Source organism: Pantherophis guttatus, chromosome 4 (assembly GCF_059756535.1).
Source record: "Pantherophis guttatus breed Tessera chromosome 4, ASM5975653v1, whole genome shotgun sequence".
Taxonomy (NCBI): domain Eukaryota; kingdom Metazoa; phylum Chordata; class Lepidosauria; order Squamata; family Colubridae; genus Pantherophis; species Pantherophis guttatus.
The window spans coordinates 25464698-25489971 of NC_142066.1; the positions used below are offsets into that span (position 1 = coordinate 25464698).

Consider the following 25274-nt stretch of genomic DNA (forward strand, 5'->3'; position numbering starts at 1 on the left):
AGCCTTGGTGGCGCAGCAGACTAAAGTGCTATTAAGTAGCACCAGCTGCCTGCAATTACTGCAAGTTCAAATCTCACCAGGCTCAAAGTTGACTCAGCCTTCCATCCTTCCGAGGTAGGTAAAATGAGGATCCGAATTGTGGGGGCAATAAGCTGACTTTGTATATAAAAGAGCACCGCTTAGGGGGCCCCGAAAGCCCTACTAAGCAGGTATATACAAAAGTATGAAGGCTTTTGCTTAACGCATTGTAAGCCGCCCTGAGTCTCCGGAAAAGGGCAGCATATAAATCGAACCAAGAAAGAAAGAAAGAAAGAAAGAAAGAAAGAAAGAAAGAAAGAAAGAAAGAAAGAAAGAAAGAAAGAAAGGTCTGCAAGAAAACAACCAAGCTCAGAGAGCACCAAGGACTTCTCTCTCTCTCTCTCTCTCTCTCTCTCTCTCTCTCTCTCTCTCCCTCCCTCCCTCCCTCCCTCCCTCCCTCCCTCCCTCCACCCTCAAAAGCAACTGAATAATGTTGACTTCTATTAACCAATAAAACCCAGGAGCACGGATGATACCTGTCAGCTTTGACCACAATCTGCAGCGTGTCCCCTAGGCTAGCATCTGGGGAGACATCAAAAGTGGCAACAAAAATAGCCTGAAACATGCAAAGATGGAGAGAGTAAGTGGGGTACAGCTGCAGACTTCCTCAACTGCTGTTGGCAGTCAACACAAATAGAAAAAAGGAAGCAGATCTCACCTCTGCCCCACTCCAGAAAATAGGGTGGTTGATCTTACAGATGGCATTATGGCTGGGCTCTTCTTCCAGGGCAGGGCATTGGACTCGTGACACCTTTCTGCTGGCCTAAGACAGGGGATACATACAAAGTTTTGAGAGGTGGAACATAATTTCAGCATTCCTAGGTAGCCCAGACAGCAAACACAAACAAATTCTACTTTACAAGCTACATTAACAGAATCTATCGGGTCTGAAAGTGCAATTCTCCCACCGTCCCCTTTACAGCTTGAGAGATTAGTGAGAGTCCCTTCTGAACTTCTTGGTCTACCCAATATGCAGCTCTGGGCTATGCTGTCTCTTATCTGAGCAACAAAGAGCAACAAACATGCTTAGGGGACTGGAAGCTAAAACATATAAAAAACAATTGCTGGAATTGGGTATGTCTTGTCTGATGAAAAAAAGGACACGGAGAGACATGATAGCAGTGTTCCAATATCTCAGGGGTTGCCACAAAGAAGACGGAGTCAAGCTATTCTACAAAGCAAATCTGAGGCCAGGACAAGAAGTGGAAACTAATTAAAGAGAGAAGCAACCTGGAACTAAAGAAATTTCCTGCCAGTTAGAACAATTAATCAGTGGAACCACTTGCCTCCAGAAGTTGTGAATGCTCCAACACTGGATGTTTTTAAGAAGAGATTAGACAACCATTTGTCTGAAATGGTATCGGGTTTCCTGCCTGAGCAGGGGGTTGGACTAGAAGACCTCCAAGGTCCATTCCAACTGTTATTCTATTCTGTTATTATCTGATTGTTCCCTAGAAAGCATATCTTATCTAGTCTCCCTAGGCCTTTTCCACATACCATGACATACAGTATAGCAATCCAAGTAGATCTGCCTCTATTCTGCACCTCTGCTGGCATCCTTTATTCTCTTACCTGTTGTAGCAAGGTGACTTTGCGATAGGACAGCCCTGCAGGGTAGAAGAAGCGTAGAGTGCTTCCATAGGAGTCCTCCCCGTGGTTCTGAAGGGAGGCTGTTATGGTGAACTCGGGAGTCAAACCCACATCTAAAGTTTGCAGGCTGAGTGGGAGTGAAGGAAAGAATCTCTGTGTCCTGGTTAGAAGTCTCAGATTATGAAGGATGTTTGATGAATCAGTAATAGAAAATCAATAGACTCAGTACTTACAATTATACAGGTAATCCTTGACTTACAACAATTATAATTTTTTTCCAATTACAACAGCACTGAAAAAAGTGACTTATGACCTTTTTTTACACTTATTAGCACTTGGCACTTAGACTTATATACCACAGTGCTTTTACAGCCCTCTCTAAGCGGTTTACAGAGTCATCCTATTGCCCCCAGCAATCTGGGTCCTCCTTTTACCCACCTCGGAAGGATGGAAGGCTGAGTCAACCTTGAGCCTGGTGAGATTCGATTGCCAAATTGCAGGCAGCCGGCCATCAGCAGAAGTAGCCTGCAGTACTGCACTCTAACCACTGCACCACCACAGCTCTTATGACCATTGTAACACCCCCATGGTCAGGTGATCGAAATTCAGATGCTTGACTGACTCATATTTATGATGGTTGCAGTGTCCCCAGGTCACGTGATCTCCTTTTGCAACCTTTCTGCCAAGCAAAGTCAGTGGGGAAGCCAGATTCACTTAACAGCTGAGTTACTAACTTCACAAGTGTAGCAAGAAAGGTCATAAAATGGGGCAAAATTCACTTAACGAATGACTTGCTTAGCAACAGAAATTTGGGGCTCCATTGTGCTCATAGGTCAAAGATTACTTGGATTTGCATACATCAATATAAAAAGGAAAACACCTTTTGCCACTTGTCACTGGTGAATTTCATAATCGTAATCATAAGTTTATTTATCAAGCATATATATGATAACAGGTAAAAGTATAAACATAATTTGAATACATGAAAAGAGTAAGAGTAAAAAGGAATATTAGGACAGGGATGATAGGCACGCTGGTGCCCTTATGCATGCCCCTTACAGACCTCTTAGGAATGGGGTGAGGTCAACAGTAGATAGTTTAAGGTTAAAGTTTTGGGGGTTTGGGGAAGAAACTACAGAGTCAGGTAGTGCATTCCAGGCTGAAGTCATATTTTCTGCAATTGAGTTTGGAGCGGTTTACCTTGAATTTGTATCTATTATTTGCTCGTGTATTGTTGTGGTTGAAGCTGAAGTAGTCATTGACAGGAAGGACATTGTGGCAGATAATTTTATGTACTATGCTTAGGTCAGACTGAAGTCAGCGTATTCTAAATTGTTTAAGACCAAAATCTGGAGTCTGGTGGCATAAAGTATTTTATTGCGGTTAGAGGAATGGAGGACTCTTCTCGTAAAATATCTCAGTGGCCCTTATATTTATCATGAGCAATTTCCCACATTGCTCTCAATAGGTCTTAGTGCACGTAATATAGGCTTGATCCAACCCTTTCTCTTTAATTGAAGATTAACTGAAATCTTATCAAGAGTGCTTATTAGCCAAGCAACTCCAAATCAGTAAGAGCTTATTCCATTCAAATAAGTTTCAAGGCATCTTGTTATGTTTTTAACTTAATAGAGTTCCAAGCAGTACTGTTTGATCTAACAAGCACAGTATATGTACAGATTAGTGATAAGACTGTACAAAGCAGTACTATAGATATAACCAATCAGAATGAAGGAATAAGTGGATAATTTTTTTTAAAAATTAAATTCTCTATGGAATGATAATGCAGAGTGGCTGGATGAATTTATAACAATTTTGCATAACAGAAAGGACTGAAAAATGTTTTGGTCATAGAAACCTTCCCAAGTTGTTAGAAACGTTAATTTGGTAAAACATTCAGAATCTGGCTGGCTGCAGAATTCTGGGAGTTGGTCCATACCGCTTAAGTTACCAAGGTTGAGAAAGACTGCCATAGATAACAGAAATGTAAGGCAGAAGTTGTGGGAGAAAATATTTCTCTTACCCTGAGAAAGTAAACGAGGTTTGCAAAATGTCTTCACATAGCCCATCATTCCCACAGTTCTTCTCAAAGGGGAGCTGGAAGAAAGAAAGAAAGAGAGTGAGAGAGACAGAAAGAAGGAAAGAGAGAGAGGGAGGGAGAGAGAGGGGGGAGGGAGGGAAGGAAGGAAGGAAGGAAGGAAGGAAGGAAGGAAGGAAAGAAAGAAAGAAAGAAAGAAAGAAAGAAAGAAAGACCTTAAAGACAAAGTACACCTCAATTTTGATGGTTTGACTCTATTTCTTGAACCTTGCACCAATATTCTTTTCTTCTATGGATTTGGTTTCCTTACCTATGACAACAATTTACAGTACAGTAACTGTACAGTAACTGAAAGACAAGTCAAAATCACCCCGAGAGTTCGTGGCATTTAATAAGGGTAGCCTACAGCTCATATGCATCTGACCAGCTTCCCCTTCCTTTCTGCTAAATAGAAATTTCTGAAAGTGACAGCTGCTGGCTGCCCCCACTGCTCTGCTGTAGCCCCACTCATTACTGATATGTGATCTTCTGTTACTACCTTACAAGTCTAACTCGCTTTGTTCCTCCCCACCACTCAATTGTGTATAGAGTGCCAGGGGGCATACCTAATGCTTCCTCCTCCCATTTGTCTTCACAACAACCCTATGAGATAGGTTGGGCTCAAAGAGAGGGTTGGATCTGAAAGTCACCCGGTGAGCTTCCACAGCTGAGGGTGGACCAGATCCTGAGTCTCTCTCTGCTTCTAGTCCAACCACTTCACCACTAAATGTCTATGGAGATTCTCAGTCAACCAGGTCATAGTTGATGCAAAGGTGCTTTTTCAAAAGGCAACTGGATTTTCTTTGTTTTTTCTTGAAGACATTTCACTTCTCATCCCAGAAGATTCCATTCTTCCATTCCACATCCTTCCATTCTCCACCATTCATTCAGAATGAAGAAGCTTCTGGGATGAGAAGCGAAACATCTTCAAGCAAAAAACAAAGTCCAATAGCCTTTTGAAAAAACACCTTGGGTGTAACCTTCATCACTACAAACCCTGGTTTTTGGACTAAAAGAGAGAGAGAGAGACTGGCCCAAAGGCCCCAGGGACCTTCTGTGGCCAGAATGGGGGAAGGACATGAACTTGGGTCTCCCCACTCCTACTCCAACATCTTCTCACCACTATACAACATAGTTCTTGGATTGAGAAGGATTGGCCCAAAATGCTCCAAGAAGTTTCTATAAGTGAGAAGTCTAGAGAGTCTCAGTCATCTGGGTCATGGTCCCAAAGATGTTTTTTCAGAAGGCAACTGGACTTTCTTGCTGTTGTTGTTTTGAAGACCTTTTGCTTCTCATCCAAGAAGCTTCTTCAGCTGTGACAGAATAGTGGGGAATATAAATCCTTCCATTCCCCACTATTCTGTTAGAGCTGAAGAAGCTTCTTGGATGAAAAGCAAAACATCTTAAAAAAAAAAAATAAGAAAATCCAGTTGCCTCCTGAAAAAGCACTTTTGGGACATTTCTATGATTGAGGGTAGAAGAAAACCTGGATTTCCAATTCCTTGGCCAGCATTGTAACCACAATCCTGTTCCAGCTTTCAGGGGACTGGCCCAAAGATACTTAGTTAGCTTTCATGGCTGAAAAGGTCTTCAATCTGGCTTTCCCCCCAGAGCAGTGGTGGGTTGCCCCCGGTTCACACCGGTTCTATAGAACCAGTAGTAAAACCGGCAGGAGGCTCCGCCTACCGATCCCAATGTCATCAGAACACTTCTGCGCATGCACAGAAGAGTGTGTGCGGCCCTGTTGTGAATCGGCAGTAAGTAGAACCCACCCCTGCCCCAGAGATGGTATTCGGGCGAACTGGTAGCATCAACAATCAGTTGGCCCCACCCACCCAGCCCCACTCTATCCTGTCCTTTATTTCCTGCTCTGTAGCTCATCTCAATCGCACAGCACAGCTGATTTCCTCCCCCCCCGCATTGTTCTATTTACCGTTGCTGACTTGGAAGATAAGCAGCTGAACTTGTAAATGCTCCATTTTCAGCGCTGCGCACAAGCGCCTTAGACGCACAAGTGTGCAAAGTGCGTGCGAATGCGCAAAGCACACACTCACTGAACCAGTTGCTAAACTGGCAGCATTCCACCACTGTTTCCCCCTCAATCCTAGTCTAACACTTTCACCACTACGACACAATGGCTCCAACTGTTGCTGGATTTTGGGGTACCATGATAAATCTTAGGGACAGTCACCTCGGCTATGTAGTTTGGCTTCGAACATTTGCTCAGGATGGGCAGGAGATCTGGGACTTTAGCAACGGATTTTCCTGTGAGGTTATAATTCAACCTTAAAGTGACGGGGGTCACGGTATCCTCAGCACCAACCTGAGAGAGGCAACACAGGGGGGAAAAAAAATCTAAAAATGCATACTGTAATCAGCTCCTTCTGCAAAAAGAATGAACCACTTTTTTTTCTGTCATCAAAACAATGAATTACAGATAGTCCTCGACTTACAACCATTCGTACAGTGACCATTCGAAGTTACAACGGCGCTGAAAAAAGTGACTTATGATTGTTTTTCATACTTTTTACACTGCAGCATCCCCATGGACACATGGTCAAAATTCAGGTGTTTGGCAACTGGTTCATATTTATGACGGCTGCATTGTCCTTATCACCTTTTGCAACTTTCTGACAAGCAAAGTCAATGGGGAAGCCAGATTCGCTTACTAACTTAACAACTGCAGTGATTCACTTAACAACTGCGGCTAGAAAGGGGCAAAACTCACTTAACAACTGCCTCGCTTAGCAACGTAAATTTTGGGCTGAATTATGGTCGTACGTCAAGGAGTACCTATACTTCTTTTTAAGAGGGCACAACATTGCCAAGAGTGCCCTCAGTATCCAAGTGAATGCCACAAATATTTTTTTTGCTGTATCCAAAGACTCTCACTGCCCACCCCGCCCCAAAGAAGTAATAAAACTGTGCAGCCATATGAAAACTGCAACAACTTTAAATAGGTAGTCCTCAACTTACAACACTTCGTTTAGTGACCGTTCGAAGTTACAATGGTACTGAAAAAAGTAACTTATGACCATTTTTCACACTTACGACCATTGCAGCACCCCATGGCCATGTGATTTAATAGAATAACAGAGTTGGAAGGGATCTTGGAGGTCTTCTAGTCCAACCCCTTGCTTGAGAAGGAAACCCTATACCATTTCAGACAAATGGTTGTCCAATCTCTTCTTAAAAACTTCCAGTGTTGGAGCGTTCACAACTTCTGGAGGCTGACTAAGGCATTATAAAGTGGAATTAACACTTCATGTGATCTTGATTTTATCCCTCTGTTTATGCAGCCTAGAACTGTGTTGGCTTTTTTGGTAGCTGCTGCACACTGCTGGCTCCTATTTAAATGATTTTCCACCAGGACTCCAAGATCCCTCTCACTGTTACTATTATTGAATGTGGTACCACATATACTGCACTTATGCATTTTGTTTTTCTTGCTTAAGTGTAGATTTACATTCAAATGCTTGACAACTGGTTCAAATTTATGACGGTTGCAGTGTCCTGGGGTCATATGATCCCCTTTTGACAAGCAAAGTCAATGCAGAAGCAAGATTCACTTAACAACCCTGTTACTAACTTAACAACTGCAGTGGTTCATTTAGCAACTGTGGCAAGAAAGGTCGTAAAATGAGGCAAAACTCCCTTAACAAATTTCTCACATAAATTCTGGGCTCAATTATGATCGTACGTTGAGGACTACCTATATATATATATATATCTCCAGAAGACATGTTCTTACAATGTTATATTTCTTATCAGGGTTTCTCTGCACAGAATGGCACAAAACAGGCCCATTCCGGAAATATTGCCTCAACTGACTTCCTGTCTTTCAGGAATCTTCAGTGAGGTTAATTAAAATTCAGCACTGAGATGTGTATAAGCCAGTCATGGATGGGGGCAAGTTTTATGATTTACAAAGGAAGGAGAGAACTTGCTCTTGGTAGTTATCTAGGTCAGGGGTCTCTAACCTTGGCAACTTTAAGGCTTGTAGACTTCAACTCCCAGAATTCCTCAGCCAACAAAGCAAAGATTTATGGACTTCAATTCCCAGAATTCCTCAGCCAGTGAAGCAAAGACTTGTGGATTTCAACTCACAGAGCAAAGCTGGGAATTGAAGTCCACAGGTCTTAAAGTTGCCAAGGTTGGAGATCCCTGATCTAGGTAGCTTGAGGCTTCAAGTGGAGGTGTCCAGGGTGAGCGAGACCAATCAGGTCCCAACCGATTGATATAAAAAGGCAGAAAAATTGTCGTGCTCTGACCACAGACCTTCAGTTTCTCCAAAGATATTTATGGGAAGATAGTCAGGACATGATACCAACTCACAGATAGTTCAATCTGGTAGCTCTGACACTTCTGCTCAAGTCCAACAGAAATGTTTGCTTGCATGGTGGGAGACTTCACTTCTGTGAAGGAGGCTCGGGCCTTTATTCTATGAGAATCCAGGGTCAGGCTATAGGAAAGCTCACTACGGATTTCATCTAGGTGGAAAAAGAAAAAGAAAGAGCTTCAAAATTTTGCCCATGGATTGCTGTTCTTAGAAGAATGTCTACTCTCAGCAGAGTGTAAAAGTTTTGTTGTATCAGGAGAAGAAGGATGGTAATTCCTTTCCCTTTACTTGTCCCTGCCCCATATTTCTGCACAGAAGTTTTTGATAAATGACAATGTCAACTTTTCATCTGAATTTAATGATACCTTGGGGGTCCTTGGTGTTCTTTGAGCTTGGCTGTTTTCTTGCAAATTTTCATTACCCAACTAGGTAACATCGTCAGTGCTAGAAAGGGAGTGAGGTTTGCTCTCTGTTTATATACAAGACAGTGACTTAGTCTGTCAGTGTGATCTTGGTAGTTCCTTAGGCTATTGTTTACTGTTCAGTTGTTTGTCTGACTTGGTAGGTCATTGATTGGGGTGTTGTTAACTGCTTGATTGCTGGTCTAGTGCTAATCTTGATGTTAATCTGTTTAAGTGGGTGTTGATTGCTGGAGAAGAAGTATTTTGGTCTTTTTGCTTCTTTTTTTAAACTTTTGTCTCTTTCAATTGGTATGTAGATGTTGTTTATCTCCGTGTGCCTGTTGATGGCTGATTTGTTTGAGTGAAGGGCTTCCAGGAATTCTCTAATTTGGACTTGTCTAGGATGCTCACAGTTTTCCAGTTGAAATTATGGTGAAGTCTGTCCCTATAATGTGCAATTAAGGAGTTTTCATCATGTCTGCAAGAAAACAACCAAGCTCAGAGACTACGAGGGACTCCAAGCTCAATCCTGAGCTACAATTATTCTCTTCTAATGTAATAATAATAATGAATAATCTGGGGGCACAAAAGCCATCTTGCAAACATTCAGATAAATACAATTGGTGACGGATTATTCTTTTACTTTTATCCAATGTCTACAAGAGGGAGGTGAGCATGCTGTGAGCAAGGAAAATATTAAAATGAGGAAGTTAAATAAAAAGTTAAAACATGACATAGTGGTAACTGATATCAGTTAGGCCAATGTTTCTCAATTTGACAACTTTAAGGTATACGGACTTCAACTCCCAGAATTCCATGTTGCATGGGGAATTCTGGGAGTTGAAGTCCACACATCTTCAAATTGCTAAGGTTGAGAAGCACTGTATTAGATTCTTCAGCGCAGGAGGAGGTAGTGAGAAGTTACCTCAGTAAATATGGAGAAATCCTAGAAAAAATGAACCAGCGACATGGTGTTGGAAGCAGGAGGCCAATAAGAGGCCTATATATCATGCACTTCTTTACATATTTAAATTAACCAAGAATCTGCCCTGCATGGGTTTGAAGGATGTGGATTGCTGTAGGACCCCAAAGGACTACAGCATTTCTCATCACCTCCTAGGAAATCTTGAGTGACTTTTGAAATGGTAAAGCACACTTCTGCCATGCTGGTCACATTCTCCTGAGATGTTGGCCTCTGCCACTGGAAGACTGAGGTTGGGATGGAAGGTGGGTGGAACACAATGGAGACATTCACTCGCAGAACAGGACGAGACCTGGAATCAATAAGAAAAGGGAAGATCATTTTCATTAAGATACTGTGTGTTCAGGAATCAGCAACCAACATGAGCCAGCACAAAACATTTACAGTAGTGGCCAAAATTGTGGAAACCTTTTGGGAAAAGTGTATTTTCTAAAACTAGCTAATAACACCACTTTTTGGAGGGTAGTACCATAAAATTATATATCAATGGAAAGATAATTTAATCAAAAATGTAATGCAATAACTTTTATGAAGGATTTGCTATTAGAACAGCAGTTACAGTATAAAGAAGAAAAGTGAAACACATAGAAAAAACGAGATATAAAAATTATCCCCATAGAAAAAAATGAGATACACAAAAATTGTCATGTCAATTAATACTTAGTTGGGTAACCTTTAGCATGGATTACGGCCTTTTAATGTCTTCCCATGGAGTGAACCAAGTCTTTTAGTTCTGCAGCTGTTATAATGTGAAACCAATATTGAATGATTGCTTCTATTAACTGGCTTTTATTGCTGGGTCACTTCTGACTAACAAGTTTCTTTAGTTGGCTCCATAGATTTTCAATTGGGTTAAGGTCTGGGCCATTCCCAGGCCATTCCAGCAGTGGAATAGGATTATCTTTAAATTTCAAAAAAAAGTGGTGTTATTAGCCATCAAAACTAAAAAATACACTTTTTCCAAAAGGTTTCCACAATTTTGGCCACTACCGTAAGCTGATATATCTTAACTCTGGCAACTTTAAGACATCTGGACTTCAACTTCCAGAATTCCCTAGTCTGGCTGTCTTCCTTTCAGTTGGAGAATTCTGGGAGTTTAAGTCCAGAATTATTAAAGATACCAAGGTTGAGAAACACTGATCTAAATTGAGGGTACATCACACAGCCACTGGCTTCACTCCCCAATCTCTGAGGAGCATTTTTTTTTTTACCACGTAGCAAGTGACTCCAGACTCTTTTTTTTTTTTTATAAACTTTACTGTTTAAAAGAAAGAACATTTAAAAAAAAAAACACGTACAAGTTTCTCACAATTGAGAGACAAATTTACATATATAGTACATAAACGTCACCTATTAACTAATTTCCATTATTCTATATAAATATATATATTATATGTACATATATATAAACATACAATAAAGTATTCCATATTCTATACCTCTGACAGTGCTGTTTTTTGTTATATTGATTTCTTCTAAATTTCATCTCTAGCCATTTCCTTTCCTTTGGTTTATCCATTGGTACCATCTATTCCATGTTTCATAATATTTAGTCTTCCTTATCCTGTAACTCTAAGGTTAGTCTATCCATCTCTGCGCATGTATATATTTTTTGTATTAATTCCTGATCTGTTGGCAATCGATCGCTTTTCCAGAATTGTGCTAATACTAATCTTGCCGCTGTGATTATATGAAGTATTAGGTATTTTATGTCATTTCGGATGTTCTTTTTGATCATGCCCAATAGGAAAATCTCAGGTTCTAATTCAATTTCACAGTCTGTAATTTCTCTTATCCATATCCTTACCTTGTTCCAATATTTCTTAATGACGGGGCAAAGCCACCAAACATGGTAGAAGGTTCCCTGTGTTTTTCTGCATTTCCAACAGGTCGGATCTACATTTGGGTACATTTTCGCAAGTCTTGCGGGGGCCAGGTGCCATCGATACCACATCTTATAATGATTTTCTTTGTAGGCCACCGATTTTGTCATGCTGTAATTAGTTTCCCAAACTCTTTCCCAGTCTTCTAGCTGTAGGCTGTGCCCGATGTTTCTCGCCCATGCTATCATCTGCCCTTTCACTAATTCTTCTGCCAAATCATATTCGAGTAAATATTTGTAGATTTTTGAAATTAATTTCCCTTCTTTAAATTCTAATAATTTATCCAACCTGTTTTGTTTCAAATCTATTCCCCCCTCCTCCTGATCCTTCCTATATCTTATCTTTATTTGTGAATAGGGCCACCAGTCTATTGCTGTTCCTTGTTCTTTTAATTCTTCCCTAGTTTTTAATTTGCCCTGTGTATCTAATATTTCTCTATATCGTAATATTTTTTGTTCTGATAGTGTATTTGGGTGGGTAATTGCTTCTATTGTTGACAACCAACCGGGGATTTTCATATAATGCTTACTTTGAATTTGTTGCCATGTACTAATTAAAGATTTCCTAATGGTATGATTGTTGAAATGTTTATATGATTTGTTTCCAAAGTTCCAAATAAAGGCATGCCATCCCTTCATTAGGTCATGTCCTTCGAGCTTTAACAATCTTTGATTCTCCAAAGTTATCCATTCCTTGATCCATAGTAAACTGGCAGCCCTGTAATATTTTTGCCACGCTGGAAAGCCGAAACCACCCCTAATTTTATCGTCTTGTAATATGTTTAATTTTATTCTCGATTTTTTCCCCTCCCATACGAATTTTGAGGTTATTTTATCCAAATTATCAAAAAATTTATTATCCAATTTTATTGGGATCGTTTGGAATAAATAAAGGAGTCTTGGAAGTATGTTAGATTTTACTACTGCTATCCTCTCCAGAAGGGACAACTTTAGTTTCCCCCATTTATCTAAATCTTCTTTAATTTTCTGGACCAAGGGTTCGTAATTATCTTGTTTTATTGTTACAGTTCTAGCTGTCAAATGGATCCCCAAGTATTTCACCTTCTTAGTTGCCTGTAATTGTGAAACCTTTACTAGTTGCTCTACTTGCTTTGCTGTCATGTTTTTTGTTATCATATTTGTTTTTTCTTTATTGATTTTTAGTCCTGCTACTCTTCCAAATTTTTCAATTTCTTTTATTAACTTGGGGGTCGTTTCTATTGGGTCTTCTGCAAAAAAAACAAGGTCGTCCGCAAAGGCTTGGACCTTGTACTCCTCTTTCTTAATCTTTAGCCCTTGTATCTCTTTATTTGCCCTAATTCTAATTAATAGATTTTCTAACGTTAAAATAAAAAGCAAAGGGGATAGCGGACATCCTTGCCTTACTCCTTTATTTATTCCAAAAAATCCCGTTGGATCCCCGTTTACTAATATACATGCTTTCTGATCCTGGTATATTGATGATATCATTTTTATAAATTTGTCGCCGAAATTCATACTTTTAATTTGATGTTTCATGAATTGCCAGTTTACTTGGTCAAACGCTTTTTGTGCATCCAGAAAGATCAGGGCTATCTGTCTCTCTGAATGCACTTCATAATACTCTAAGACATCCATTACCATCCTTAAATTATTTTTTATTTGTCTTGTGGGCAGAAAACCGTTTTGGTCTTGATGTATTTTGTTTTGTAATATTTTTTTCATTCTATTGGCAATTATATTCATTAGAATCTTATAATCTGTGTTCAGCAAAGAAATTGGCCTGTAATTTTTTATCAATGTGGCATCTGCCCCTTCTTTTGGTATTAGGGAGATATACGCTTCTTTCCATGTGTTTGGTAGTTTTGCCTCCGACAGGGCTTCATTATATACTTCTAATAATATTCCGTTTAATAATTCTCCGAATGTTTTGTAAAATTCTGTTGGTAAGCCATCAGTCCCCGGTGTTTTGTTATTTTTCTGTCTCTTCAATGCTTCTTTTAATTCACCCATCGTGATCTCCCTGTTTAGTAATTCTTTTTCCTCCTCTGTTAATATTTGTACCCCCTCTCCTTTTAAGTACTGTTCAATTTCCTCTGTTGTTGCTGTGTCCTTCCCATACAACCTCTGATAGTATTGAAGTATTATTTCCTTCTTTTTCTCTATGCTTTGTTGGATCTTCCCCTCATCATCTTGTAGTTTCTGAATTATTCTTTTTTCCCTTTCCTTCCTTAACCTATACGCCAACCACCTCCCTGGTTTGTTTGCGTGCTCAAAGTGATTCTGCCTTATATATTTCAAATTTAGTGCGTATTTCCCTTGTTCTAATATATTGAGCTTATGTTTTGCCGCTATCCACTTCATCCTTATTTCTTCGTCACCTGGATTCCCTTGCAATTTATATTCCCAATTTTGAATTTCCTCCCGTATTTTATTATATTCTTTTTCTCTCTCCTTTCTCCTTTTTGCATTGTACGCTATTGTAAGGCCCCTTACATACGCCTTAGTGGTGTCCCATAAATTTTGTAGGGAGGTGTGTTGTTTTGTGTTTTCCTTATAGAACAATTCTAGTTCCTTTTCCATATATTTCTTATATTCTTTCTCTTTCATTACCTGTAAATTCATTGTCCATCTATTTTTCTTTCTTTGGTGCCCCCTCCAAATCATCATTAATGGGTTATGATCTGCCCAATCGTTTGATAAGATTTCTACAGTTTCTATCTCTCTCATTAACATACCAGATACACATGCCATGTCTAACCTGGACCAGGACTTATGTGGATTCGAGAAGTATGTGAAATTCTTGATTTCGGGGTTATAAAACCTCCAGCTATCTATCATGTTTAACTCTTCCACCATTTCTGTAAAAGTTCTAGGTAATATATTTTTCCTACTTTTATTTTGCTGGTCAGATTTATAATCTTTTTTAACATCCGAAATGGCATTAAAATCTCCAATTAAACATACATTTTCCATTTTTTACTCTATGATTTTCTCATGTACTTTTTTGTAAAATTCTAATTGTTTGCTATTTGGTGCATATATCGCTACCAGCAATATATTTTTGAAGTCAAGTTTTAACTCTACCATCACAATTCTACCTTCAGTGTCTGTATATCTTATATTACTATCTATCCCTTCCTTAATGTATACCACTACTCCTCTTTTTTTTTCTTCTGCCAGTGATGCATATGTTATTCCTAATTTCTTATATTGTATGTAATTTATATCTTGTTTTCTTATGTGTACCTCCTGGAGACATACTATATCGGACTTTTGTTTCAGAATCTTTTTGAAAATTTGGTGTCATTTAGATGGTGAGTTGAGGCCATTTATGTTTACTGATAGAATTTTTAAAGTTCTTTCCATGTCTTACTGACTTTCCTGTTGTTTCTTCTTTGCTTCTTCTAATTCCTTTTTTTTGCCTCTTGTTTGTACTCCTCCTTCCTCCTGAGTCTCTCCTTCCTCCTCTTTCCCTCCCTGTGGTGAGGTTCTTTCACGTTCCTGACTCTGATTTCCTTTAATGCTTCTTCCTCTCTCCTCTCTGCTGCCATTTGTTATCTCACTGGCCATCATTTGATCGTATAGTTCTTTTGCCTTACTCTGCGAATCCACCTTTATTTTCCTTCTCCGCCACGTTACCAACATTCCCTCAGGTATCGTCCATTTAAAAGGTATATATCTCCTGTTTAGCAACGTGGCCAGGAACCAGTAGTCTTTTCGCAAGTCTCTTATTCTCTTAGGAATTTGTTTCAGAGTTACTATTTCTTTATTCTTGTAAAGCATAGGTTCATCCTTTGTTATTTTATAAACAATATCTCTCACCTTTCTTCTCACAAATCTTATGTGTACCTCCCGTGGAAGTTTGTGTTGTCGGGCGTAGTTTGTGTGTACGCGGTACACTTCATCTAATTCATTTATTATTTCTTCCCTTTCTCTTTGGAGAGCCTCAGCTATCATCTCCGCCATTATCATTGTCAAATCTTCTTCTCTTTCTTCGGCTACATTTTGAAAACGCAGAAAAAATGCCGCCTTTTCCATCTCCAGCTGAGCTACTGTGTTCTCAAGCTCTTTATTTAATCCCGTCATTTTTATGTCCAACGCTTCCAACTTTTCTTCTGTCAATTCAGTTTTTTGCTCTATTTCTTTTATTTTTTGATCATTTCTTTGGATAATTTCTTGGATCAAGTCCATTTTTTCATCAATTTTTTGGATGTCATTTTTAACTTCCTTCTTTACCTCATCCATATCTTTCCTAGATTGTTCATGGTTTCTGGTCATGCACTCTTGCATTTTGACCATTGTTTCTTGTATTGAGATTAAAGTGGCTTGCATTGTTGGCAAACTGGATGTGCTGGATTGTTTCTCTGGTGCAAACATTCCCTCTAGAGTTTTCTGTGATACTGGTGAGGCCGATGGTCCAGCTAAAATTGATGTCGTTTTTTTCGCAGTCTTCAACGTTGTCGTGGTGGTGCTCGTCATCTCTTTCAGAATTCTATATTGTTCCACCAGTATTTTATCAACTTTCTCCCAACTCACCATCCAACTTTTATGTAATTTCTTTCTTTCCCTTTCCTTTTCACTTATAGAGAATGCAATTCAATGGTCCCTCATTACTTTATCTATTTTCTTTAAGTAAGATTGCTTTAACTAATTAATTGTCTCTTATAAAATTCTTCATAAAAAATACAGTAAAAATATATAATATAGGTATTACAATATGTTAATATAGGTTAGTCTAAATAGCTAATTATAGATATAAATAGATATAAATAGATATAAATATAAATATATGAAAGTAGATAATCATAGGCTTTACAAAACAATTAATTCAATTGGTTCCCACTATTTCCTTCTATAGCAGTACAATTATTATGAATCCTAATTTATTATATACTATATATTGCATGTACTATTGTATGCTATAGCAATTAATTCAATTAATTCCCACTATTTCCTTCTATAACACTATAAAAGAATTTAAATAGATATAAATATAAATATATAAAAGTAAATAATCACAGGCTTTACAAAACAATTAATTCAATTGGTTCCCACTATTTCCTTCTATAGCAGTACGATTATTATGAATCCTAATTTATTATATACTATATATTGCATGTACTATTATATACTATATGCTAATTTATTTGTTAATAAACCCAAATACCACTATGATTCTTAATTCCGATAAATATCAATAACAAAGCAGTTATCTATATATTGTTGTTGTTGTTGTTGTTGTTTTAAAAGAGGAGAGGATTATATAAGAGTAATATATTTCAATGACTTTCTATGACTTTTATAAGTCTTTTTCGTCGTAATTCCAACAAAAGAGAGGTCTTTCCTGTTCCAATATGGCAATCTCCAATCTGCACAGTCACAGTCCACAATTTATTCTTTGCCAAAATACCTCTCTCCTTCCGTTAGAGCAGCCAAAAAAAAAAGGAGGATATAATAAATGTTCGTTCTCTCTAAGTCTTTAAATCTCTGTACTTCAAATCCACCTTTCCTCACCTTCGTCTTCACTATTTAAAGTCTTCTCCGCTTGTCTCTGTCTCGTCCTCTTCCTTTCTGCTCACCTCCTCAGTTGCCGCCCCCTTGTGCTCTGAGATCTTCTTCTCCGTGCTGCCCCTCCGGAACAATTTTTTCCTCCTCGGGTTTGCGCCAAAGTATTTCAAAATACTCCAAAGTGACAATCCTCGCTTGCTCACCCTCGTCCGTTTTGCACTGTGCTCACTCCTCCGCTTCCCCCGCTGGTCTTAATCGGCTTGTCGGGCCTCCAGGCCAGCTGCGCTCGCAAGCTAACTTCTTCCCGAGCCTGGATTGAGGGATCTTCTTGGTACGGCGGGAGATCGCACCTCTCCTCGCCGCCCCCGAAGTTTCCCCTCTCTATTCCCGATCTCTCCAAGATCGGTCTTCGCCGAATAAGGCACCAAAAGCTCAGGAAACCGGCAACAGAGAGAGAGCGCTTCTCTCCTGTGCCGCCACAGCCCTACGTCACCGCCGGAAGTCCCGTGACTCCAGACTCTTACTATCCTTACTTCTTCCACTGGGTCAAACCATGTTCTTCCAGCAGCAATGACAGGGTTCAAAAACTGTCTTGAAGCCAATGTCCCCCTCCTCCAGTTTCATTGTTTTTGGATTAGTGAGAAACAATAGATTTGCTAGTTTAGAAAGCAAAGACCTGGAGATCTCAACTTCTACAGAAGAGACTGAGCCCACGGAACCAGAAGACAGAATAAATGAGAGGTCCTGCCAATGGGAAACTGACTAACTTGTAGACCCCCTATTTTTATGCTAACATTTTTTCCAATGTGACAGCTCAGCATTACATTCACCAATCCAGCAGATTATGAGTTGATTCAAATACAGGAATGGGAGGAATCCTGAGTCTCTATGTTTAGAAGATAAGAAATGTAAACATTAAACCAATATATAAATATAAGCATGCCTTAATATAAACATCTCTATTTACTGAGGATTATGCACATTTAAGAAAGCAGAAGAACTGGAAATGGGGCTGTTACCCTTTCTCACCTCAACAACAAAACTCTTCCTTGTTGTCCCACAGCAATGTCCTTCAGACCATCCCCCGTAAGATCTCTTCCTCCACTGATAGCTTGGCCAAAATAAGAAAACCTTCCAGAAAACTTCAGTCCCTCAATGCGCTGTGGAAAGATCAAGGAATGTAAGCAAGGAAAAAAATGGGGGTTGCAAAGGGCTATTACATGGGGCTGGGATACTGGCCCGGCCATAAATGCAAGCCAGTTGCCAGTTGCCAGGATTGTGATCACATAACCAGGGGAATGCTGTGTTAGTCATAAGTGTGAGGACAGTCATAAGTAATTTTTCAGGGCAATGATGTTAAGTATATTTGCCATCTCGAATGTATATATGTATGTTATATATATAGAGAGAGACAGAGGTAACAAGTAAATAGAGATGAAAGTTAATAGATAATAGATGATAGATATTAGATAGACAGATAGATGATAGATAGATAGATAGATAGATAGATAGATAGATAGATAGATAGACAGATAGATAGATATGAAAAATAATAAATCATAGAGATGATAGATAGATAGATAGATAGATAGATAGATAGATAGACGTGAAAGATAAATCATAGATAGATGATAGATAGATGATAGATAGATAGATGATAGAGATAGATAGATAGATAGATAGATAGATAGATAGATAGATAGATAGATATGGATGGATGGATGGATGGATATGAAAGATAATAGATAATAGAGGGACAGGTGATTAATAGATAATAGATATAGATAGATAGATAGATAGATAGATAGATAGATAGATAGATAGATATTATTATTAGTTCATATTTCTATGCCGCCCACTCTCCGAGGACTCTGGGCGGCTTACACCAAAGACAGTATACTAAATAGCAGATAGATAGATAGATAGATAGATAGATAGATAGATAGATAGATAGATAGATAATATCATCAAAGATTCATCTTTAGATATTCTTCATCTATTCATGGTTGTTGCAATACAGAATCTTGACATATTACTATTAACCCAGTAATGGTGTGCTGATGCTAGAAGACACAATGGGTGTATCTAGATGCCTCTTCCTTCCAACCACCTTCTGTGGTAGTGGCTGAAAGGCAGGCCATGTGCTGGTGGGAATGGGAGAATGATTCATTGAAGTCATAGGTACTCAGAGCTCCCCACACACACATATACAGAGTAGAGTGGTACAGGGTAGAGTCTTCCCAGTAAATCAATAGGAAACACCCTGGAGCATTCTCAGCACCTGGGCATCACCCCACCCTGGTGTTCATGCTTTTGTTTTTTAATGGCAACACAAAAAGGTCTGTGTCATGTGTAAGGACGTGGTTTTGAGACTCTGCAAAGAGGGAGTGAACAAAAGATGATGACTGTTGAGAAGAGTTGTGCAAAGGCACATCTGGGTGTCTTCAAGGCATCTCCAAGTCTTGCTTCCAGAGGGAAGAGAGGGCCCGAGGGTCAGCTCACCTGAACATAACTGTGCCTGATGGATGCCCTTTTCCCTGAAAAGATGTACACAGCTCCTGCGTTCTCATCTTCCAACGGAGCACCAATGGCTACATCTGTCCATTTATCCCCAGTGATGTCACCCACTTCTGCAATGCTGGCCCCAAAGCGACCAAACAAATGTCCTGGCTCTCCTTTCAAAGCTGAGTTGCTCTCTGTGCAGGAAAATGCTTCACTCTGCAAAATTTAAGAAAAATACACTGGAATGCAGCAGTGGTGGTTTTTACGTGTTTTTGCCACCAGTTTGCCTTCCGTGCATATGCCTGGCCTTCCACATATGTGCTTTGCTTGCGCATGCACCTTCAGCCTCAAAAACGTGGCTAAATAGGATGGCATTACATCCGGGTGGGTGGGCAGGGGCCCGCAGTCACCACTACCAGTTTGCTCGAACCGGCTGAATACGGCCTCTGGAATGCAGATGAATTTCTCAGAGAACAGCCCCCACAATATGGTCTTTACGAATTTTTCCTACTGCTTTTATACTACTTTAGTACATTTTATTAAACATCTGTGAACATATTATTTACATTAGGATACAATTTTATTCCATTCTGGACTGTCATAATTCCCCAAGAAATTTTGGGACTTGTAGTGTAGTGAAAGTTCTGCACACCTAGCCTTTCCTTGTATTGCATAATAAGCCATCATTACTAGAATTCCCCAGAGAAAATAAATATGGTTCCCAACCCATTTGGGGTTGATTACATAAATAGATCCTCAGTATTTCACATCTCCTGGCATATACACAGTTTTTTCCTCTCTCTTTCTTTCAAGATGGAGTCTGTGTTTAAAACAGAGTTTTCCCCAGAGGCAACAAGTGGAAGATTCCACTGCCAAATTAAAATGTTTATGTCAAGTGTCACACTCATTCCAAATATTTGTTTGCTGTATTGGAGCTCAGCCTTCAAAAAATATCAAGAAATATAGGTAGTCCTCGACATGCAATGGTAAAGGAGCCTGCCCGTTAACGGTCATAAGTCGTGACAGTCAAAAAGTGGGTTACCCATGGCACCGGCCTGATTTTATGACTTCTTTTTTTTTTTACAGTGGTTGTTAAGCAAATGCCATGGTTGTAAAGCAACTGACACAGATGTCAAGGGAACCAATCGTTCTCCATGGGCCAGTTTTGCCAAAAATCAGAAGAAAATGCCAGTTTTCGGCAAAAGTGTGATAAAGGTGGTGATGTGACCAGAGGATGCTGCAGAGAGCTGTGAATGCAAGATGGTTGCTGATCAACCAAATGCAGACCAGAATCAAGTTACAAATAATTTTGGGGAGGTCCATTGTAACTTCAAATAATCACTAGGCGGCCAGTTATAAATTGAGGACTACCTGTAATAAAAATAAAAGTTTCTCCTCAGTTTCTCCTCCTCCTGATTTACAGTGTACATCTAGGAATTTTGAGCAGATGTTGGAAATTATAGAAATTCTAGAGCTGTCCATCTTTAACCATCATCTGTGTTTCATAGATCCAGAAGTTTCCTACCTTAAAAAGACAGACGTGAACTCTTCCTCCTGCAGTGGCATCGTAGTACATGGGAGCTCCAACCAAAACTAAATCTGTGCTTGTGTCTTGATTGAGGTCCACTGAGCACAGAGTTGCTCCAAAGTAAGAACCAACCTGTTGCATCAAATAACCACCTCTTAATTTCATTCTACTTTTAAAAAAAACAACGGAGCAAGGCCATTATTTGCATGTTTCATGTTCTAATTGCAAAAGCAGAGATGTTACTGCTGGGTGCAAGAAGTATTAGACTTGAAGAGTCTAATCTTTAAGCCTGCAACCATATGTTGTGAAGCATGCAGCAATAAAGGAAAAAGATACATTTTCAGATAGTTAGTGCCCTTCTACTTGGTTCTTTGCAACCCTGCAAAATCAGCTATATTAGCGCTTGGCAGCTGAACTTATTTATTTCTGGCAGATCAACCGGAAACAAAGTGAAGATTTGTTTATCTTTCAGCTATGAAACCCTCTACAAAGCTATGAAAAGTTCCTCTTCCCATTAGCAGGAATTCTCGCCTCTCCTGAAAGAGATTAACCAGCAGAAGAATCAAAATTTCAATCTTTGAGACCTAAAATTAAGCTATGGCAAGTATTTAATAGCCCGGGTAGGTCCCGGTATTTTGGGATTACCAGTCCCATCATCTCCTCATCTTTGTTGGAATTATGGAACTTTTATATCAACATATTTTCAAGCTATAAAGGAGTGATCTAAGGAGACATGCCAGAAAGATTTAACATCTATGGCAGTAGTGGTTTCCACTTACCTTCCCTACCTGTTCAGAACTGTGAGCGCATGCGTAGAGCGTCCGTGATGACATCCGGGCAGATGGGCAGAGCAGTGGTAGATTGCTCCTGGTTCGGTCCGGTTCTTGCAAACTGGTAGTAATGGTGGCGGGAGGCTCCACCCACCTGCCCAGACGTCATCATGGACGATCTGCGCATGTGCAGAAATTTCTGCACATGTGCAGAAGCGCGCACGCTCCCATTGCGAACCGGTGGTAAAGGTCAGTGGAGCCCACCACTGGGGCAGAGCCTCCCCCCGCCGCCGCCACTACCGGTTCGACCACTGATATATGGAGTATTTATCTATCAGACAAAACTTGTAAAGTATGATCTTACTTCTGTGTTAGCCAGAAGAACCAAAGTCAGATGTACAGAGAGACAGAGATAGACAGATGCATTTCATAATAACATTTGAACATTGTCAGTGGCCTCTTCCTCTCAGAACCAATCCACTCTCGGTCCATTGGGAGACAGAGGCAGGAAAAAGATGTAAGATTTGAACCTGAAAACATGCATGTTTATACAGGTAGTCCTTGACTTACAATCATTTGTTTAGTGACTGTTCAAAGTTATAACTGCGCTGAAAAAAGTGACTTATGACCGTTTTTCACATTTACAACTGTTGCAGCATCTCCATGGCCGTGTAATCCAAATTGGACATTTGGCAACTAGCATGTATTTGCATTGTCCTGGGGTCATGTAAACACCTTTTATGACCGTCTAACCGGCAAAGGGGGGAAGCCAGATTCACTTAACAACCATGTTACTCATTTAGCCGCCCTGAGTCTCCGGAGAGGGGCAGCATATAAATTTAATTAATAAATAAATAAAATAAATAAATAACAAGCACAGTGATTGTTCCAAAGGTGCTTTTTTCAAGGGGCAACTGGACTTTCTTGTTTTTCTTTGAAGACGTTTCACTTCTCATCCAAGAAGCTACTATAAATCCTTCCATTCCCCACTGTCCAGTCAGAGCTGAAGAAGCTTCTTGGATGAGAAGCGAAACGTCTTCAAAGAAAAACAAGAAAGTCCAGTTGCCCCTTGAAAAAAGCACCTCTCGGACAACCATGGCCTGGATAACTGAGAATCTCCATAGACAAGCGCAGTGATTCACTTAACAATTGTGGCAAGTCTCACTTAGCATTGGAAATTTCAGGCTCAATTGTGGTCATAAGTCGAGGGCTACCTGTATGGGACCTTGAATCTTTGCCCAATAGCCTTCATGTTTGAGTAATGTTTTGGGTGGAACCTGATGCACATCCTCCTTCAGAGGTTTTATCCATGCTCTCTTCAATTCTTTCGGAGTTCTTTTATCTCCGTTCATACCTGTTCCCCAACTGCCTCCATCTTCAGCCGCCATTCTCTACTCAGGGCTTCTTTCTCAAAGTAGACAACTTTGCCGATGTGATCATAGCGAGGAGCTCCCACAACCAGACCATTCCTCCCATGGAACCGGACAGGCTGAGAAGAATAGCCTAAAGGGGAGATGAGACAACTAAAGACTTAGACTTAGAACCGTGATGATGAACCTTCGGCACGCGTGCCACAGGGGAAATGCAGCGCCCTCTCTGTGGGCACGTGAGCCGTCGCCCCAATTCAGCTCCGCCACGCATGCATGCGCACCTCCCACCAGCCAGCTGGTCGTTGAGTCTCTGTCGTGCTTGCACGGGGGGTGGGGCGCATGCAGGGGGATGCATGAGCACGCATGGGGGGCAGGGTACGTGCAGAGGGGCCATGTGCACATTGCATCTGGGGGGTTTGGGCACATGCGCATGCGTGCATTTGCGCTCACATGTGCGCGCTTTGGGCACTCGGTCCAGAAAAGGGTAGCCATCACTGACTTAGAATAACTTTATCGTCACTTTGAAATGTACTCTAATCAGCATACATTAAAATGAAATTTCGTTGCCTACTGCTCTCAGAAGGTCACCATCTCCAATATACATTACATAAGCATGACAAAATAAATGAATACAAAATTATACATACAGTATACCCACATATATTATATGACATAGAGAAACAACACAGTTTAGTTTGAATGTACATATGTACCATGTTTCCCCAAAAATAAGACCCTATCTTATATTTTTTTGAACCCTGAAATAAGCGCTTAGCCGTATTTTCAGGGAGGTCTTATTATTTTGGGGCGCGTGGAGCAAGATGGGGTTCCTCTTGCCATCTTACCTGATTACATTTAAATATTTTCAGGAAAGGCTTATTTTCGGGGGAAGGCTTATTTTACTGCATGTGCTCAAAAGCCCAATTGGGCTTATTATCAGGGGGTGTCTTATTTTCGGGGAAACAGGGTACATGGAGAGATATAATAAATAAAATACCTCACATGATGATAGAGAACCCTTTAAATTTACAGTCAAGCTTGGGATAGGTTCATGGGCCTGGTGGCTCAGCAGACTGATAGCATTGTGATTAACACCAGCTGTCTGCAATTACTGTAAGTTCGAATCTCACCAGGCTCAAGGTTGACTCAGCCTTCCATCCTTTCTAAGGTAGGTAAATTGAGGACCCAGTTTGTGAGGGCAATAAACTGACTTTGTATAAATATACAAAAGCATGAAGGCTATTGCTTAACGCTTTGTAAGCTGCCTTGAGTCTCCAGAGAAGGGCGGCATATAAATCAAATAAAAAAAAAAATGTGGAGGATAATGATCTAAAAATTCAGATAAGGTAGTCCTCAATTTACAACCACTTGTTTAGTGACTGTTTGAAGTTACAACATCATCGAAAAAAGTGACTTATGACCGTTTTTCACACTTGCAGCATCCTCGTGGACGCTTGGCAGCTGGCATGTATTTACAACATGCCAGGGTCATATAATCACCATTTGTAACCCTCCCAAGTGGCTTCCGACAAGCAAACTCAAGTGGGGGAAACCAGATTCACTTAACAACCTTATGAGTAAGTTAACCACTGCAGTCATTAAATTAACAAGTGTGGCAAAAAAGTTTTGTGCCACTCTCTTAACAACCACCTTGCTTAGCAACAGACATTTCTGTCCCAATTATGGCCGTAAATCAAGGATTACCTGTAGTGAACTTCCTTCCTGCCACTGAACTAAATTGAAAATCGTCAAATTTGTTAGAAGAAAGCCTTGTACTGTCCAAAATAACAGAGGTAAAAGAGTCTAATTATAGTAATTTCAGTAGAATGCCCTATTGGAAAGAGAGATAGAACATGATGGAGGGAGTGAATTTTGGCTTATATTTCTTACCAAGATAGGAATTATTCATATCTTTGAGGGTGCTGGAGATATTAATAAATACTGGGTCTCGGTTGCTGGTTTGATATAGAAGTAATCCTCCAGACCAGTCGTAGGCTCCCACAGCTCCAATGACAGGGCCTTGCTAAATCACAGCAAAAAGTTAGAATAGCACTATAGGATCATCTGGGGGAAAAAATAATGTCAGACCTGCCACAACTTGAACCTTTAAACAAAAATGAACCTTTGCTCCATTTGTTGAGAAAGGTATAGTTTATTAGAGATCAAGTGTATTACAGTAATGCAAAGCCAGAACTGAAAATTGCGCCCCAAAATCCCTATTTCTACTTCGGCAAGATGTTTTAATAATGGTCAGCCTGAGCGCAG

At 40.0% G+C, this 25274-nt stretch overlaps 1 protein-coding gene across 1 annotated transcript in view; it reads right to left on the minus strand.

Annotated features, from left to right (window-relative positions):
• LOC117666859 (integrin alpha-X-like) overlaps nt 1-25274 on the minus strand; it is a 46060-nt gene that overhangs the window by 8741 nt on the left and 12045 nt on the right. Inside the window, exons 8-19 of the mRNA XM_034419863.3 lie at nt 24900-25032; nt 22994-23142; nt 20867-21001; nt 19342-19557; nt 17869-17999; nt 9599-9759; nt 8081-8235; nt 5937-6068; nt 3692-3765; nt 1651-1795; nt 737-841; nt 555-634 (exon numbers count right to left, since the gene is read on the minus strand). Of these exons, the coding sequence (XP_034275754.2) occupies nt 555-634; nt 737-841; nt 1651-1795; nt 3692-3765; nt 5937-6068; nt 8081-8235; nt 9599-9759; nt 17869-17999; nt 19342-19557; nt 20867-21001; nt 22994-23142; nt 24900-25032 (1616 nt within the window). The remainder of the gene's footprint in view (nt 1-554; nt 635-736; nt 842-1650; nt 1796-3691; nt 3766-5936; nt 6069-8080; nt 8236-9598; nt 9760-17868; nt 18000-19341; nt 19558-20866; nt 21002-22993; nt 23143-24899; nt 25033-25274) is intronic.